General features: G+C 40.8%; 1 protein-coding gene across 1 annotated transcript in view; it reads right to left on the reverse strand.

Moving 5' to 3' along the window:
• The window catches only part of Bmpr2 (bone morphogenetic protein receptor type 2), a 117,683-nt gene that overhangs the window by 16,884 nt on the left and 85,406 nt on the right, over positions 1–15,393 (reverse strand). The window contains exons 8-10 of the mRNA XM_028860384.2: positions 13,148–13,308; positions 11,569–11,716; positions 6,037–6,173 (exon numbers count right to left, since the gene is read on the reverse strand). Coding sequence (XP_028716217.1) covers positions 6,037–6,173; positions 11,569–11,716; positions 13,148–13,308 — 446 coding nt within the window. The remainder of the gene's footprint in view (positions 1–6,036; positions 6,174–11,568; positions 11,717–13,147; positions 13,309–15,393) is intronic.

Consider the following 15,393-nt stretch of genomic DNA (forward strand, 5'->3'; position numbering starts at 1 on the left):
GAGGCAGGAGGATCAGGAGTTCAAGACATGCTTGATCCTAGAATAAGTTCTTCGAGACCAAACTGGGATACATGCGATCCTGCCTAAAAACAAACAAATAAAAAGAATGCAAAGAAACCAAGACTGTATTGTCTATTTATATTTACAGGAAGCTAAAACCTTAAAAGAAATCAAGGAAGTACAGACATTAGAGGTATCAAAAAATTTCAAGTGAGCTACCTTAAACATGCTCAAAGAACTAAGAAAACAATGGGTGAAGAACTAAATGCACAAAATCTTTTTTTTCCCCACGACAGGGTTTCTCTCTGTAGTCTAGGCTGTCTTTGAACTAAAGGTGTGTGTCACCACACCTGGCCTACGAAAACAATTCTTAAAGAATTTATTTATTGGGGCTAGAGAGATGAGATGGCACATTGGTTGAAAGCTCTGACTATTCTTCCAGAGGACCCGGGTTCAAATCCCAGCACCCACATGGCAGCTCACAACTGCCTGTAACTACAGTTCCGGGGGATCTGACACCCTCACACCGACACACATGCAGGCAAAACACCAATGCATATAAAATAAATAAATAAATCATTAAAAAATACTGTATTTATTTATGTTGTGTGTATGGGTGTTTTGCCTGCATGGATGTGTGCACTGTGTGTGTCTGGGACTTGCAGAACCCAGAAGGCACTAGACCACCAGGAACCGATGCTCTGAGCAGTTCTGATCTGCTATGTAGTGCTGGGAACTGAACCCAGATCCTCTGCAACAGCACAAGTACTGTTTAACTACTGACCCTTCTCGTCAGCACCCCCACCCTAAGATTAAAGTCATGTTTTAACAAACAGAAAATCAATAAAAGATAGACATTATTTTTTAAAATACTTAAAATGATACTTTAAAGCACAATATCAAATTTCAGTATTTATAAGAATGACTCAACAGCAGATAATAAGCAGACAGGACAAAGGACCTGTGAATTTGAGATGGAAAAACAAAGTTGTTCAGTCTGAGGACAGGAGTCAGAAGAATGAGAGAAAAGGAATAGAAACCAGAAGACTTCTGAGAAGTAATTCCCAGCACAGGAGCAAACATATTAGAGATACAAAACAGGAATTCCTGAAGGGGAGGAGGAAATGGCAGGAGGAATACTTGAACACACAATCTGAAACTCCTCAAATTTAGTAAGTGAATCCATAGACCCAAGAAACCTGATGAACTCCAAACAGGATAAACCCCATGGCTCCATGGTAAGACAAGTTAAAATCGAAGTGCCATCCAAAACTGCACAGAGATCCTGACAATGAGAAACTAAAACAGACTCCTCGACAAGATCAAAAGCCAGTGTTCACTGGAAACCAGAAAGTACAGGTATAACATATTTAAAGCATTGAAAGAGAAAACAACTGTTAAGAAGAATTACGTATCAAATATTGAATTATTGAAGTTATTCTTCAATAATGAAGAAATGAAGATAGTCCCAGATATATCAAATCTGAGGAAGTCACTGTTGTAGACATGCCCTGTAAGAAAGTTAAATGGGGTTCTCACACTGAAATTTAAAAAGTAATTAGTAGATAACTATAAGAGTCAATAAGCTTTTTTTTGTTTTGTTTTGTTTTGGTTTTATTTCAAGGCGGGGTCTCACTATGTAGCTCTGGCTGTCCTGAACTCACTCTGTAGACCAGGCTGGCCTCCAACTCACAGAGATCCGCCTGCCTCTCCCCAATGAGTGCTGGGATTAAAAGCGTGCTCCACTATGCCCACCTAAACTGCATTTTTTTTTTAAAATAGTTCTTCCTTTTTTAAAGAATTAGTAAACCTTTAGTCATTTTAATAAACTATATACTTCCTCCCTAACTCTTGTACTGTATTGCTATTGAAGAGAAACCGGGTTTTTTTTTTTTTGGCTGTACCATATCAAGTTTAAATGGACTTGTTGGAAGTAAACCAAGTATTAAAAATCCCTTACTTAGCAACTTCATCTAAATTAGAAGTAAAGAGTTTTCAGGTAAATCTGTGTATGTTATATATCTCACAATGGTAGGGTTGCCAACAAATACTTCAAAATTGTTGTAGTGAAATGAAACAACTTAAGGAAGATGAAAAGATGAAGTTGCAATTTATTATACCAAATTTTCAGATTTCATAAACATTTTTCATGAAGTTGGCAGCTCTGGGAAATCCTGGCAGAATACAATTCATCCTCTAACCTACTACCAGGGCCTCGTAAGGAACTGCCCAAGCTTGCAGAGCAAAAACTGCAATTTGGAGGGAATCATGACTATGAACTTAACAAGCTCGTCAACAGCCAGATGCTTAAAGATTCCAGTATCATTTGAAACATAAGCCAGCTTTGAGATGATCTGTTAACAAAGATGACCAATAAGATAAAGTTCAAACCATCTGAATGGAAATACACAGGGTCTCTCTAGTTTTTCTCTGATAGGACACAATGAAAATATTCTATTCTACTGAGGCGATCTGTAACTGGGATGGGAAAATACATAGTAAAATTATTTAAATTACAAAATTTCTTCGTTTGTTCTTTAATTATAGTTAAGAAAATTAATTTGGCTGGGCAGTGGTGGCGCACGCCTTTAATCCCAGCACTCGGGAGGCAGAGCCAGGTGGATCTCTGTGAGTTCGAGGCCAGCCTGGGCTACCAAGTGAGTTCCAGGAAAGGCGCAAAGCTACATAGAGAAACCCTGTCTCGAAAAACCAAAAAAAAAAAAAAAAAAAAAAAAAGAAAAGAAAATTAATTTGAACTAAGTATAAAGATGTACTAAATACCTTCAGAAGTAATCATCATTACTACCTTAAGAGAGCACTGAGGAAATGTAAAGCAATACAACCTTCTAGAAATAATAAAAATTTAATTTATTTATTGGGGAGAATGGCAAATGTCATGGTGTGCACATGGTGGTCGGAGGACAACTTTCAGAAATTAGTTCTCTCCTTCCACTCTGTGGGTTCCAGGGATTGAAAGCCATCATCAGGTCTTGGCAAGGCCTTCACCTGAGGAGCCATCCTGCCATCCCAGGAAATTAAATATATAATGAACAAATGATTGATGCGACAGTGTTTGTGAGAACTTAACGGCTGGCTCAAAAGAGGGAGAGGAAATGCTGAGCATCGAGGACAGCGATGAAGCTGGACAGAAGCTGGATACGGCTCGGCTGGTGGTGCGAGCGGAGACGAGACCTCGAGTCAGGTCACAGCACCACGTAAGCTCGGCTGCGCACACACACTTCAGAGGTGACGGCGGGAGTTCAAAGTTACCCTCAGCTATGTGGTCAGTATGGACTCATGCAGCCCCGCTTCCCAAACAAAAGACAGATGGGAACTACAAGGAAGAAAATCAGACTTGGACTATCAGGTGGTTCAAAATTAGTTTAGTGAGAAATTCAAGGACAAAGAAATGTAAGGAAAGAAGTAATTTTAAAATAAACACTGGAGAACTCCCGATTGAGGACAGTATTTGGATTTTCAAACTGAAAAATCTATTCAATATCCAGGAAAAAAAAAAATGTGTGAAAAGATCCATGCTAACATATGCCCAAGTGAAATTTCAAAATTGCAATGGCAAAATAAGTCTTAACAGCTTACAGAAAAACAAAAACAAAAACAAAGCACAGGGCTGGAGAGTTGGCTCAGAGGTTAAGAGCACTGGCTGCTTTTCCAGAGGTACTGAGTTCAACTCCCAGCAACCACATGGTGGCTCACAACAATCTGCAGTGAGATCTGGTGCCCTCTTCTGGTCTGCAGGCATATATGCAGGCAGAACACTATACATAATAAATAAGTCTTTCAAAAAACAAAGCACAAAACCGGGTGTGGTGGTATATGCCTGTAATCCCAATGTGGTGGTTTGAATGAGAATAGCCTCCATGGGCTCATATGTTTGAATGCTTAGCCCTCTGTTAGTGGAACTGTTTGGTGCTGTGGGATGTTCTGTATGTCCTGTGGGAGCCCTTCTTGGGTTCTTTGTGGTGTTACCCAGCAGGTCCATATAGAGGATGATTAGGACCATGGGCCTGAGAGCAGGTGTTTGAGATGGTCTGCACTTGGCTGTGCTGGGGGATGGTCTGTATGTTAAGTTGTTCTGATTGATCAATAAATAAAACCTGATCGGCTGTGGCTAGGCAGGAAGGATAGGCGGGACTAACAGAGAGGAGAAATAAAAGGACAGGAAGGCAGAAGGACTGCCTGCCAGATGCCGCCAGCACAAGAAGCATGTGAAGATGCTGGTAAGCCACGAGCCACGTGGCAAGGTATAGATTTCTAGAAATGGGTTACTTTAAGATATAAGAACAGTTAGCAAGAAGCCTGCCACGGCCATACAGTTTGTAAGCAATATAAGTCTCTGTGTTTACTTGGTTGGGTCTGAGCGGCTGTGGGACTGGCGGGTGACAAAGATTTGTCCTGACTGTGGGCAAGGCAGGAAAACTTAAGCTACAGTTTGGGAAGGATTAGGAGGTGTGGCCTTGATGGAGGAAGTGTCTCATTAGGGGTGGGCTTTGAGGTTTCAAAAGCCCACAGCAGGCTCTGTCTCACTCTCTGCCTGCTGCCTATGGTTCTGATGTAAGTTTTCAGCTACTGCTCCGGTGCCATGCCTCTCTGTCTGCCACCGTGCTTCCTGCCATGATGATCATGGACTCACCCTCTGGAACTTAAGCAAGCCAACAAATAATGTTTTATAAGTTGCCTTGATCACGGCATCTCTGCACACCAACAGAACAGTAACTAAGACAGCCAACATGTGAGAGGTGGAGGCAGGAGGATGAGGCATTCAAAGTTGTTCTCAGCTATGTATGAAGTGTAGGGCAGTCTGGGCTTAATGAGATCCTGTCTCAAAAGAACAAAGAAAAGAAAATGAGCCGGGCGGTGGTGGCGCACGCCTTTAATCCCAGCACTCGGGAGGCAGAGGCAGGTGGATCTCTGTGAGTTCGAGGCCAGCCCGGTCTACAGAGTGAGATCCAGGAAAGGCGCAAAGCTACACAGAGAAACCCTGTCTCAAAAAAACAAAAAAAAAAAAAAAAAAAAAAAAAAGAAAAAAAAAAAGAAAATGATAAAACAAAACAAAAAGCAATGGAGGTCTGAGTGAGATGGGTTGGTGGGTAAAAGCACTATTCCTGCCAGCCTGACAACCTGAGTTCTGGGTTCAATCCTTGGAACCCATTTAAAAGCACTCGGTGTGATGAACACATGACCCCAGCCAGCACTTGTACTATGAGACAGGACTGCCTAGAAGCGCATGGGCAGGTACTCCGGCGTAAGCAGTGTGGCAGAAAGAAAGAGGACCCTATCTCAACAAGGCAGGAGGTGAAAACAGACTGCCAGGTTGTCCTATGACCTCCAAATGTGCACCACAGCATACACACACCTGCCCTAACAATGAGCAAGACTGGAGGCCGGAGAAAAGCTTCAACCTTGAGACTATTACTCTGGCAATGTACCACTCATGTGTGATACTAAGATGGAAAGGTTTTAAACATGCAATGATTTGTAATGTCTAACACCTAACACACACAGTAATACGCATTTCTTAAATGGAACATCATCAAAAGAAGAAAATTATCTATAAGAGAAAGACAAAGATTAAGAGAAATGTTTCTTCTAGGTAGAACCTAGAAAGAACAAAAAAGAAAGATGACAAGGAGCCAGGGAACCCACTGGATGGTGCTTTAAAAACAAGCTTTCCCAAGTGGCAAGAGCCTAGAGCAAAGAACAAAGTATGTGTGGTTCTTGTGAGTACAAGCTCGGTATTTTGTTGTATAGGAAACACTTATATAAACACAATTCTGATGTTTTTACTTTATTTAACTTTTTAGATCAAGTCGGTTATCTAGCTACCTCTATACCACCACCCCCAATCTGTCTTTGGCAATGTTTTACTGAAGCCCCGGCTGGCCTTGAACGTGTGATTCTTTTGCCTCACCCAGTGGTAGGGTACAGGCATGAATCACCACAGCTAGGCGGTTTCTATTCTTGCTTCAAGAACATTGAGACTTATCTAGTTCTAGTAAGAAGTCCTCATTTTCTTACCAAGCTGTTTTCTTTCCAGGCTTCAGGGAACTTGGGTCTCTGCTTTTCTCTCGACACAAGAACCTGCATATCCTCAAAAGTGGGGTGGTTGCCAACTTCCGTCTGAAAAGCCATCTGGTGTTCTGGGACAGATTCACCTGTGTATTTACAGAAAGGATGACAGAATTTCTAATTATCATAGAGGACAGACTAGTAGAGGTATTTCTAGTATCATATAAGCACAGAAATCATATGTATTAAACCCTTTCAAGCATACATGTAAATGTCTTTATTGTTTTTAAATTCAGTGCAGTATTCTAATAACTTGGGCTCTGTTGCATAAATTTTAAAAATATACAATTCATTTTTGCAAATTTTAAAAGTACAGATAGAGGGTAAGAATGTATGGACTGTTTTGACTATTCAAGTAGAAACAAAATCTTGCCATGTTTTATGGAGGCTTTTTTCATCTGGGTCATTGTAACTCTTTTATTGTTGTGCCAGTGAGATAAGGAAGGCAGACGTCAGTGTTCTGCTGACAGGAAGATTGAAACACACAAGAGTTAAGTGACTTTTCCAAGGAAGAGATGAAGCCAAGATTAGAACGGAAATGCGCTAACCCCATCCCTCCTAATCTACCTCGTTATTTTAATACATTAGAGTAGTGGTGAGGAGCCAGGAAGACTGTAGTTCTCGTGTCCTTGGCCAAGATTCCTCTGGGCCAGCGGTTCTCAACACGAGGGTCGTGACCCCTTTGGCAAACCTCTATTTCAAAAAGTATTTATATTATGATTCCTAACAATAGCAAAATTATAGTTATGAAGTAGCAACAAAAATAATTGTACAGGGTCAGGCGTGGTGGCACACACCTTTAATCCCAGCATTTGGGAGGCAGAGGCAGGTGGATCTCTGTGAGTTCGAGGCCAGCCTGGTCTACAGAGAAAGTTCCAGGACAGCCAGGACTGTTACACAGAGAAACCTTGTCTCAAAAAACCTAAATAAGAAAGTAAGTAATTCCATGGTTGGGGGTCACCACAGCGTGAGGAACTGTATTAAAGGGTCTCAGCATTAGGAAGGTTGAGAACCACTGCTGTAGGCCATTGAATTTTTATGTGTTAGGCTTATGGGGTCTTCCGTATGGCTTAGTATGTTTATTTTATTTTTATTTATTATTATTATTATTATTATTATTATTATTATTATTATTATTTTGGAGAGTTTCTCTTTGTAGCCTTGGCTGTCCTGGAATTTGTAAACCAGGCTGGCTTTGAACTCACAGAGATCCACCTGCCTCTGCCTCCCAAGTGCTGGAATTAAATGTGTGTGCTGCCACTGCCTGCTGAATTTATTTTTTATTTTTTTTATTTTTATTTATTTATTTATTTTTTGCTTATTTGTTTTTCCAGACACGGTTTCTCTGTGTAGCCCTGGCTGTCCTGGAACTCACTTGGTAGCCCAGGCTGGCCTCGAACTCAGAGCTCCGTCTGCGTCTGCCTCCCCAGTGCTGTAATTAAGGGCGTGCACCACCGCCGCCCAGCCTGACTTCACTCTTTTTCTTTAATTTGTATGCTGTGTGGATGGGCGTTTGCCTCCATGGATGCTGTGTACTAAGCGGGTCTGGTGCCAGCAAGGGCCAGTAGAGGGCATTAGATCCCTGGACCCACAGTCACCCATGGTTGTGAGTCACCATGTGGGTTCTGGGACTACAACCAGGGTTCTCTGGAAGACTAGTCAGTGCTCCTGACCAATGACCCACCTCTCCTGCCCCTGACTTTATTCTTAATGTGCTCTTCTTATCTACTTCTATGGCAAGATTATAGGTGTTATAATATTTAATCAATCTTGATCATCAACTTGATTGGATTAAGAAAAGCCTAGGAGAGTCAAACATTCTGGGGTGTCTGTGAGGGTATATCCGGACATACTTAGATCATGAGAGCTGACTCATAATATGTGACATTATTGGAAGGTGGTGAAATATGAGAGGTGGGAATCAGTAGAAGGAAGTGGCTGTGGGAGGGTACCCCCGGGGTTGTATGTATTGCCTGGACTATTTCCTGTTTCCCATCTCCCACGAAGAAGCTCCTTTGCCACATGCTCCTAATACTATGATCTGCCCAAACACACAAGGCAACTACGGACTGAGATCTCTAAAACTTGTCAAAATTTCTTCTTTTGTTTTTCTCAGGTATCTGTATAGCAATAGTAAAATTACTGTATGCATCTCAATGTAATTTCCTTATTCTTATTTTTTATTGTTGTAAAACAACACAGAATACAAAAATCTATTATTTTGATAATTTTTGAGTGTACAGTTCTGTGGCATAAAATACAGTTCCCGTTGTACAACTATCACCATTATCCATTTCTAGAACTCTTTTCATAATGCTGAGACTCTAATCACGAAACAAAAATATTTACCTGAGTGTTAACCTTTTATAAACCTTTCTATTTTATTTACTAGTTTTTAAAGTTAATATACAAAGTTATGTGCTGCTGCTGCTGCTGCTTCCTCCTCCTCCTTTGTTTTTTCCAAAACAGGGTCCCACTATGTAGACCAGGCTGTCCTGGAACTCTCTCTGTAGACCAGGCTGGCCTCAAACTCAGCTCTATACACCTGCCTCTGCCTCCCAAGTGCTGGGATTAAAGGCGTGCGCCATCATCCTTGACAGGGATGGGTTTCACTTGGCATTTCCATACATACTTTGCTCTTCATATTTACCCCCCTCTTCCCTCCTCCATCATTTACTCTCCCTATCCCTATGCCTTGGTCTCCTCTATTCACATGTCACATGTACTATAATTACTCTCTCCTTTTCTCTCCTTCCCTCCCTTGAGATCTCTTCCTCTCCTCTCATAAACCCTTTTCTAGTTTCAGAATCTAAGCCCACACCTGCCCCCATAAATAAAAATTGGTATTTAGAATAAGCATATGAGAGAAAGCATGTGGTATATGTTTGAGGTGGCTTATTTTGTATGACACAATCTTCTCCAGATTCATGAATTTTTTTAGTAGTGTCATGACTTCATTTTTCTTCATGGCTGAATAAAATTCCACTTCACAAACACACACACACACACACACACACACACACACACACACACACACACACACACTTTCTTTTATCCGTTGTCTGGTTCCAGTTCTTAGCTATTATGATTACTTCAGCAAATACAGAAATGGGTAAATATCTCAATCATGGGATTTAAAAATATACCAAAAGTGGTATTGCTGTGTTGTGGAATCATCTTTTTGTACACTGTAAAGATGTGTCACTCTGACTGGTTTAATAAAAAGCTGAATGGCCAATAACTAGGCAGGACTTCCCAGCACAGAGGATGCTGGGAAGAAGAAGGGAGGCGAGTAGGCAGCATGGGCAGTACAAAGTAAAGGTAACTGAGTCACGAAAAAGAACATAGATTAAAAGATATTGGTTAATTTAAGTTATAAGAGCTAGTTAGAAACAAGCCTAAGCTATTGACCAAGCTTTCATAATTAATTAATAAGTCTCCATGTGGTTATTTGAGAGCAGGACAGAAAAATCCACCTCAATTGCTTGGTCATATAGCAGGGTTGTTTTTGTTGTTGTTACTAAGTTTTATTTATTTTGTGTCCATGACAGACAAGTTTACAGAGTAACCACTTCCATCTTTACATGGGCTCTGGGGATCGAACTCAGGTCACTGGGTCTGTGCAGCAAGAGCCTGCAGCAGCTAAACCATCTTGCCAGCCCATTTGTAGTCCCATTTTTACATTTCAAAGAAACCTCCATATTGAATTCTATAGTGTCTGTGCCAATTTACTCCTGCCAGTAGTAATAATCTATTTTATATTTATATTACACACACACACACACACACACACACACACACACACACACACACACGTTTCTCCTGAAGTGGTGTGCATGACTGTAAAACCTGCACTCAGGCCAGGTAGCAGTGGTGCACGCCTTTAATCCCAGCACTCGGAAGGCAGAGGCAGGCGGAGCTCTGTAAGTTCGAGGCCAGCCTGGGCTACAGAGCATGATCCAGGACAGGCACCAAAACTACACAGAGAAACCCTGTCTCGAAAAACCAAAAAACCAAAACCAAACCAAAACAAAACCCCCTGCACTCAGGAGGAAGAGGCATGGGGAGGTCAGCAAGTTAGAAACCAGCCTGGGTTACATAGAGAGTACTAGTAAGTCAGTGCTATACAGTGAGCCCCTGTATTAAACAAACAACAAACAAAACTTAAAAAAATAAATAAAAACAGGCTGCTGACTATATTATGCTAATATAATAAAGGGGTAAATTAGACATCCTTCTAAAACTAAAACTATATTACAATGTTAAAAAAACAAACAAACCAAAAAAGGTGTGCAATTACTGCTGTTTCCAGAAAAATGTCTTAATTAACTCTCTGTACTTCTAATTCATTAAATATATACTTTAAAAACATTTATTGTCTTTAATTATATGGATGTGTGTGTGCATCTGTGTGTAGATATGTGCATGTGGGTACAGGTGCCCAGAGGGACCAGTGGAGTTGGACCTCCTGGAGCTGGAGTTACAGGCAGTTGTGAGCCGCCTGAGAGGATTGCTGGGTCTTGAATTTGGGATCTCTGGAAGAACCCACTCTTAGCTCCTGAACCTTCTCTAAAGGCCCCAGAAAATATACTTTTAAGTATAAAGTGGCTGACTTTCCAATCCATGCAAACACCAATAAGAAAACCCTGAATCAAACTAGGCTGGCCTCCCTCAACTTGCAGTGATCCCCCTGCCTCAGCCTTCCAGGTGCTGGCATTATAGGCATATGTACCATGTCCCTCTTTAAAATTCCTTTTATAAAATGATACAGTATTTGCATATAACCTGTTCAAATGACCCCACATACTTTAAATCATCTCTGCATTCCTTACAATACCTAATAAAATGTAAATGCTATGTAAAAAAAAGAATGTGACTGGCTTTCTTACTAAGTTAAATAATCCTTGGTTCATTTAATCATGTATTAGAATTATAACTAATTTTATGTGTGTCTGTGTGTCTGTATGCCACATGTATGTGGCTGTCTGGGGAAGCCAGCAGAAGGTGCTGGAGTTGAAGTGAGGGTGGAAGACCTACTAATGGAATAAAACTACTTAGATGAAAACCTGGGGTCATTTTTAACTAAAAAAAAAATCTAATTTATTTCGTTCTGTTAAAATGATGTTTCTATTCTGAATACTCCATATTCAGATGGCAATGAACTGAAGGTTTAAAGGAAAAAAAGATTATTACATCCAACTGAGTTGCTTGACTGTAAGTGAGAAAGAAGATACAACTGTTATCACTTCACAGAAACTGATAAAGCACTGGGTGGTGGTGGTGCACTCCTTTAATCCCAGCACCTGGGAAGTAGAGGCAGACAGATCTCTGTGAGTTCTAGGCCAGCATGATCTACAGAGCAAGTTCTAGGACAGCCAGGGCTATGCAGAGAAATTCTGTCTATAAAAGCAAACAAACAAACATACATACATGCATACATACAAACAAAAGAGCCCTGATAAATTTCACAGCAGTTCTTACCTGGGAAGAGGTCCGTACATCTCATAAACACCTCCCAGTAGATGAGGCCAAGCGCATACATGTCTACTTGCTTCAGAGCTGACTCACAGTCCCTCAGGTTCACAGCTCCTTCTAGCACTTCCGGTGCCATATAGCGAATTGTGCCAACCTGGTAAGTCAAGAGCGGTATTTTTAAAAAATAATGCAACATATCCTGAAGGGCAAACATCAGATGAAAAATCCTATGTAAAATTGACTCCTGTTAAGGAGACTACCCAGCCCTAAGCAGGCCACTGAGCCCTGTGTATCTGTTCTTTAAAATCTCTCTTCTTGCCTGGACTACAGAGCAAGATCCAGGACAGGCATCAAGACTACACAGAGAAACCCTGTCTTGAGAAAACAAAAACCAAAAAAAATCAAAAAACAAAACAAAAACTCTCTTCTTGATAATTAAATTGTATTAAATTTGCCCTAGTAAAAACTACTCATTAATGAAAGAATAAAGTAAACGTTCCTATGCCAACTTTAAAAAATCTGGCTGGACTGTGGTGATGCACACCTTTAATCCCAGCACTTGGGAGGCAGAGGCAGGGGGATCTCTGTGAGTTCTAGGCCAGCCTGGTCTACAGAGTGAGTTCCAGGACAGCCAGAGCTACACAGAGAAACCCTGTCTCAAAAAACAAAACAAAACAAACAAACAAACAAAAAAACCAAAACCAAGCAAGCAAGCAAACAAAACCCCATAAGGCTGCAGGCTGTTCTGTAGTTAACTATCTAATGCATTAACCACTTTCACAGTGTAGTCAATAAGGCGAAACGAAAACTATCAAACGTGGCGAGAAAATTGTGAAGCAATATTACATCATTGAATATTTTTAAAAACTGCAAATCGGCACATAAAACTATGTATGTGAAGGCAGAGAAAAGCGCCAGAAAGGATATGTTAACACTGTAACCACAGAGCAGACTTTCCTATCTCAAACTTGGTAACCTGACTCTTGCTCCAAAAATCAATTCCTGGCTGGGTCTGGAATCAGCACTTGCCTGAAATCTCAGCCCTCAGAGGACAATGGTAAACTCAAGGTCAAATTGGGCTATATAAAGAGAATCTGCCTCAAGAAACAAACAAATTGGGCTGGAGAGATGGCTCAGAGGTTAAGAACACTGGCTGTTCTTCCAGAGGTTCTGAGTTCAATTCCCAGCACCCATATGGTGGCTCACAACCATCTGTAATGAGATCTGGCTCCCTCTTCTGGTCTGCAGGGATACATGCAAACAGAACACTGTATACATAACAAATAAAAAAATCTCAAAAAAAAAGAAACAAACAAACAAACAAATTAAAAAACAAAGCAACAAACAAAACCAGCCAATCTAATAAGTTCTCTTTTATAACAAAAAACAAAAAATCAATTTCTAAATACTTTTCCCTAATGTCTGTTCAAATGAGCTGGCATTTTCAAAATGAACTGGTCACGTTTACACGTATTTGGCATTTCCTGGTTTTCTAACTGCTAACCGTCTGTGGCTCCAGTCCCCAGGGTAACTGCTGTGCGTGTTAGGATTCCGTACGATGGCAGTGTGACTCGTGTGGACTCACCTCACTTATAGCCGCATTCTCTTCTTCCCCTGGGCGCACCAGTCTGTTTCCAGTCAGCCTCATGGACAGACCAAAGTCACTGATGACACACGTGCCATCGTTTTTCACCAGCACATTTCTGCTGTTTAAATCTCGATGGGAAATTGCAGGTTTATAATGATCTGTTTGAATAATTTCAAATACTTATTAATGTTGGAGATGAAATTAACATGCAGATAATGGGGGGTACACAAATACAAATAAAAGACGGTGCTATTTCCCACCCATTAGTAACCTAAAAAATGGGGCGGGGGAAAAGAAATCTTGTTGTCAAGGCCCGTGCCCGAATCCTAGCACGTGATCATGAGTGCAGGAAGATCATGAGTTTGACACTGACATGGGTTACACAGCAAGGCTTGAACTCAACCCAAACCAGAACCCCACAACTTCAACGTGTTACCACTTTCTAATAGCCCCACTTACATACAGACTTAATCACTATTACTACTTTCTAATAATTCCTCTCACATACAGTTTTTTTATGCCTGGTTTTTCGAGACGGGGTTTCTCTGTGTTACAGTCCTGGTTGTCCTAGAACTTACTCTGTAGCCCAGGCTGGCCTCGAACTCACAGAGATCCACCTTGGGTCTGTCTCCCGAGTGCTAGGATTAAAGGCGTGCGCCACCACCACCTGGCTTACATACAGAGTTAATCAAGCACTGAGCAGTCAACTGAATCTAATAGTAAGCACAGCTCTAACTATAGTAGAAACTTGTGTTTTCTCTTCATTTCTTTCTTTTTTGTTTTGTTTTCATTGTTGTGGGTGGTTGGTTAGTAGGCTGGTTGGTTTTTCAGACAGGGTTTCATGTAAATCCTGCTAGTCTCTGTGTAGCTATCACTCACCATCAAAGAAGCTTCTTTTTGCAGCAGATGGAGACCATTACAGAAAGCTATAACTGGTCAAAACGTGGAGACCTGGCCATGAGGTGCCTGGGTGCAACTGATAAAAGCATAGCACAACACCTACACCTAAGACTCAACATTACAAGAAGGGCGGATAGAGGACCAGGACACCTTGTAGGAGACTATATTCTATACAGGACAGGTAAGCTGCACCGTGAGACCCCAACAATATGGCAGCCTAAAGAAGACCTGAACATATGTACTCACCCATAAGTGGATTCTAGATATAAAGCAAAGAACAATCCGACTGCAACCCACAGAACCAGGGAGGCTACATAGCAGGGGGGACCCTAGGACGACTGTGGCTTATAAGTTTTGGTTTTACTCAATTACTGGGCAAGCCTCAGTGAAACATTTCACTATTAGGATAAGAATTTATACTGTATCAAGCTGATAATAGAAAAATAAATAAATAAAAAAAATGAGAAAAAAGAAGAAGACCTGAACAATGACATCAGATGATATGCCATAAAAATGGGGGAACTCGAACACAACTTCATTCTAGATGAAGAGCTATAGGTAATTAATGACTGCTGAGACAGGGAGAAACAGTTCTCCCACAGAATGAGCCCCGATTGGTTGTCTAATATCAAGTGGTCAGCCCTAAAAAACATATACATATGAGCAACACTAAATGGATTCAGCAGGATGTATTATTTATTTATTTATTTATTTATTATTGCTTTTTCAAGATAGGGTCTCACTAAGTAGTTCCAGCTGTCCTGGAACTTACTATGTGGGCTGGCCTCGAACTCACAGAGATTTGCCTACCTCTCCCTCCTGAGTGCTGGGGTTAAAGGCATGAGCCACTGTTTCAGAAAAAATAGCTTTGTTTAAGTAAAAAAATTTCAGCCAGTGTTTGACTTAAAAACTTGCTGAATCATGCAAATCTTGAAAAGGGAATTAGGATGATATTTTAAATTCTGCTTTAAGCCAGCTTCTGAGAGGAGTTATGATATTTAAGAGTAAGGAAATGAGGTCCAATGGCTGATATGCTAAAACACTGGAGCAGGAGTCTCCAGTTGCTGATACAGGCAATAACCGGTCAATCTTGTACCCAGGGAAGGATGTCAAGTAAATGAACCAATAAATTATTCAGAAGAAATTATTTATATATGAAGCATCAGCTAGAAAAGATGATCCATGCTATTATATAATGGAGCAAAGATCTAAGAAACGGATACATTAAAGTCTCCTCCCTAAAGAGGTCAGGGAAACTACAGGAACAGTGACAGGTTACAGTATGACAAAGTGTGGTACAGGGAGTGAAAGCCTGAGAAAGCACAAAGACAGGATTTTCACAG

The sequence above is a fragment of the Peromyscus leucopus genome, chromosome 13 (genome assembly GCF_004664715.2).
Source record: "Peromyscus leucopus breed LL Stock chromosome 13, UCI_PerLeu_2.1, whole genome shotgun sequence".
NCBI lineage: Eukaryota > Metazoa > Chordata > Mammalia > Rodentia > Cricetidae > Peromyscus > Peromyscus leucopus.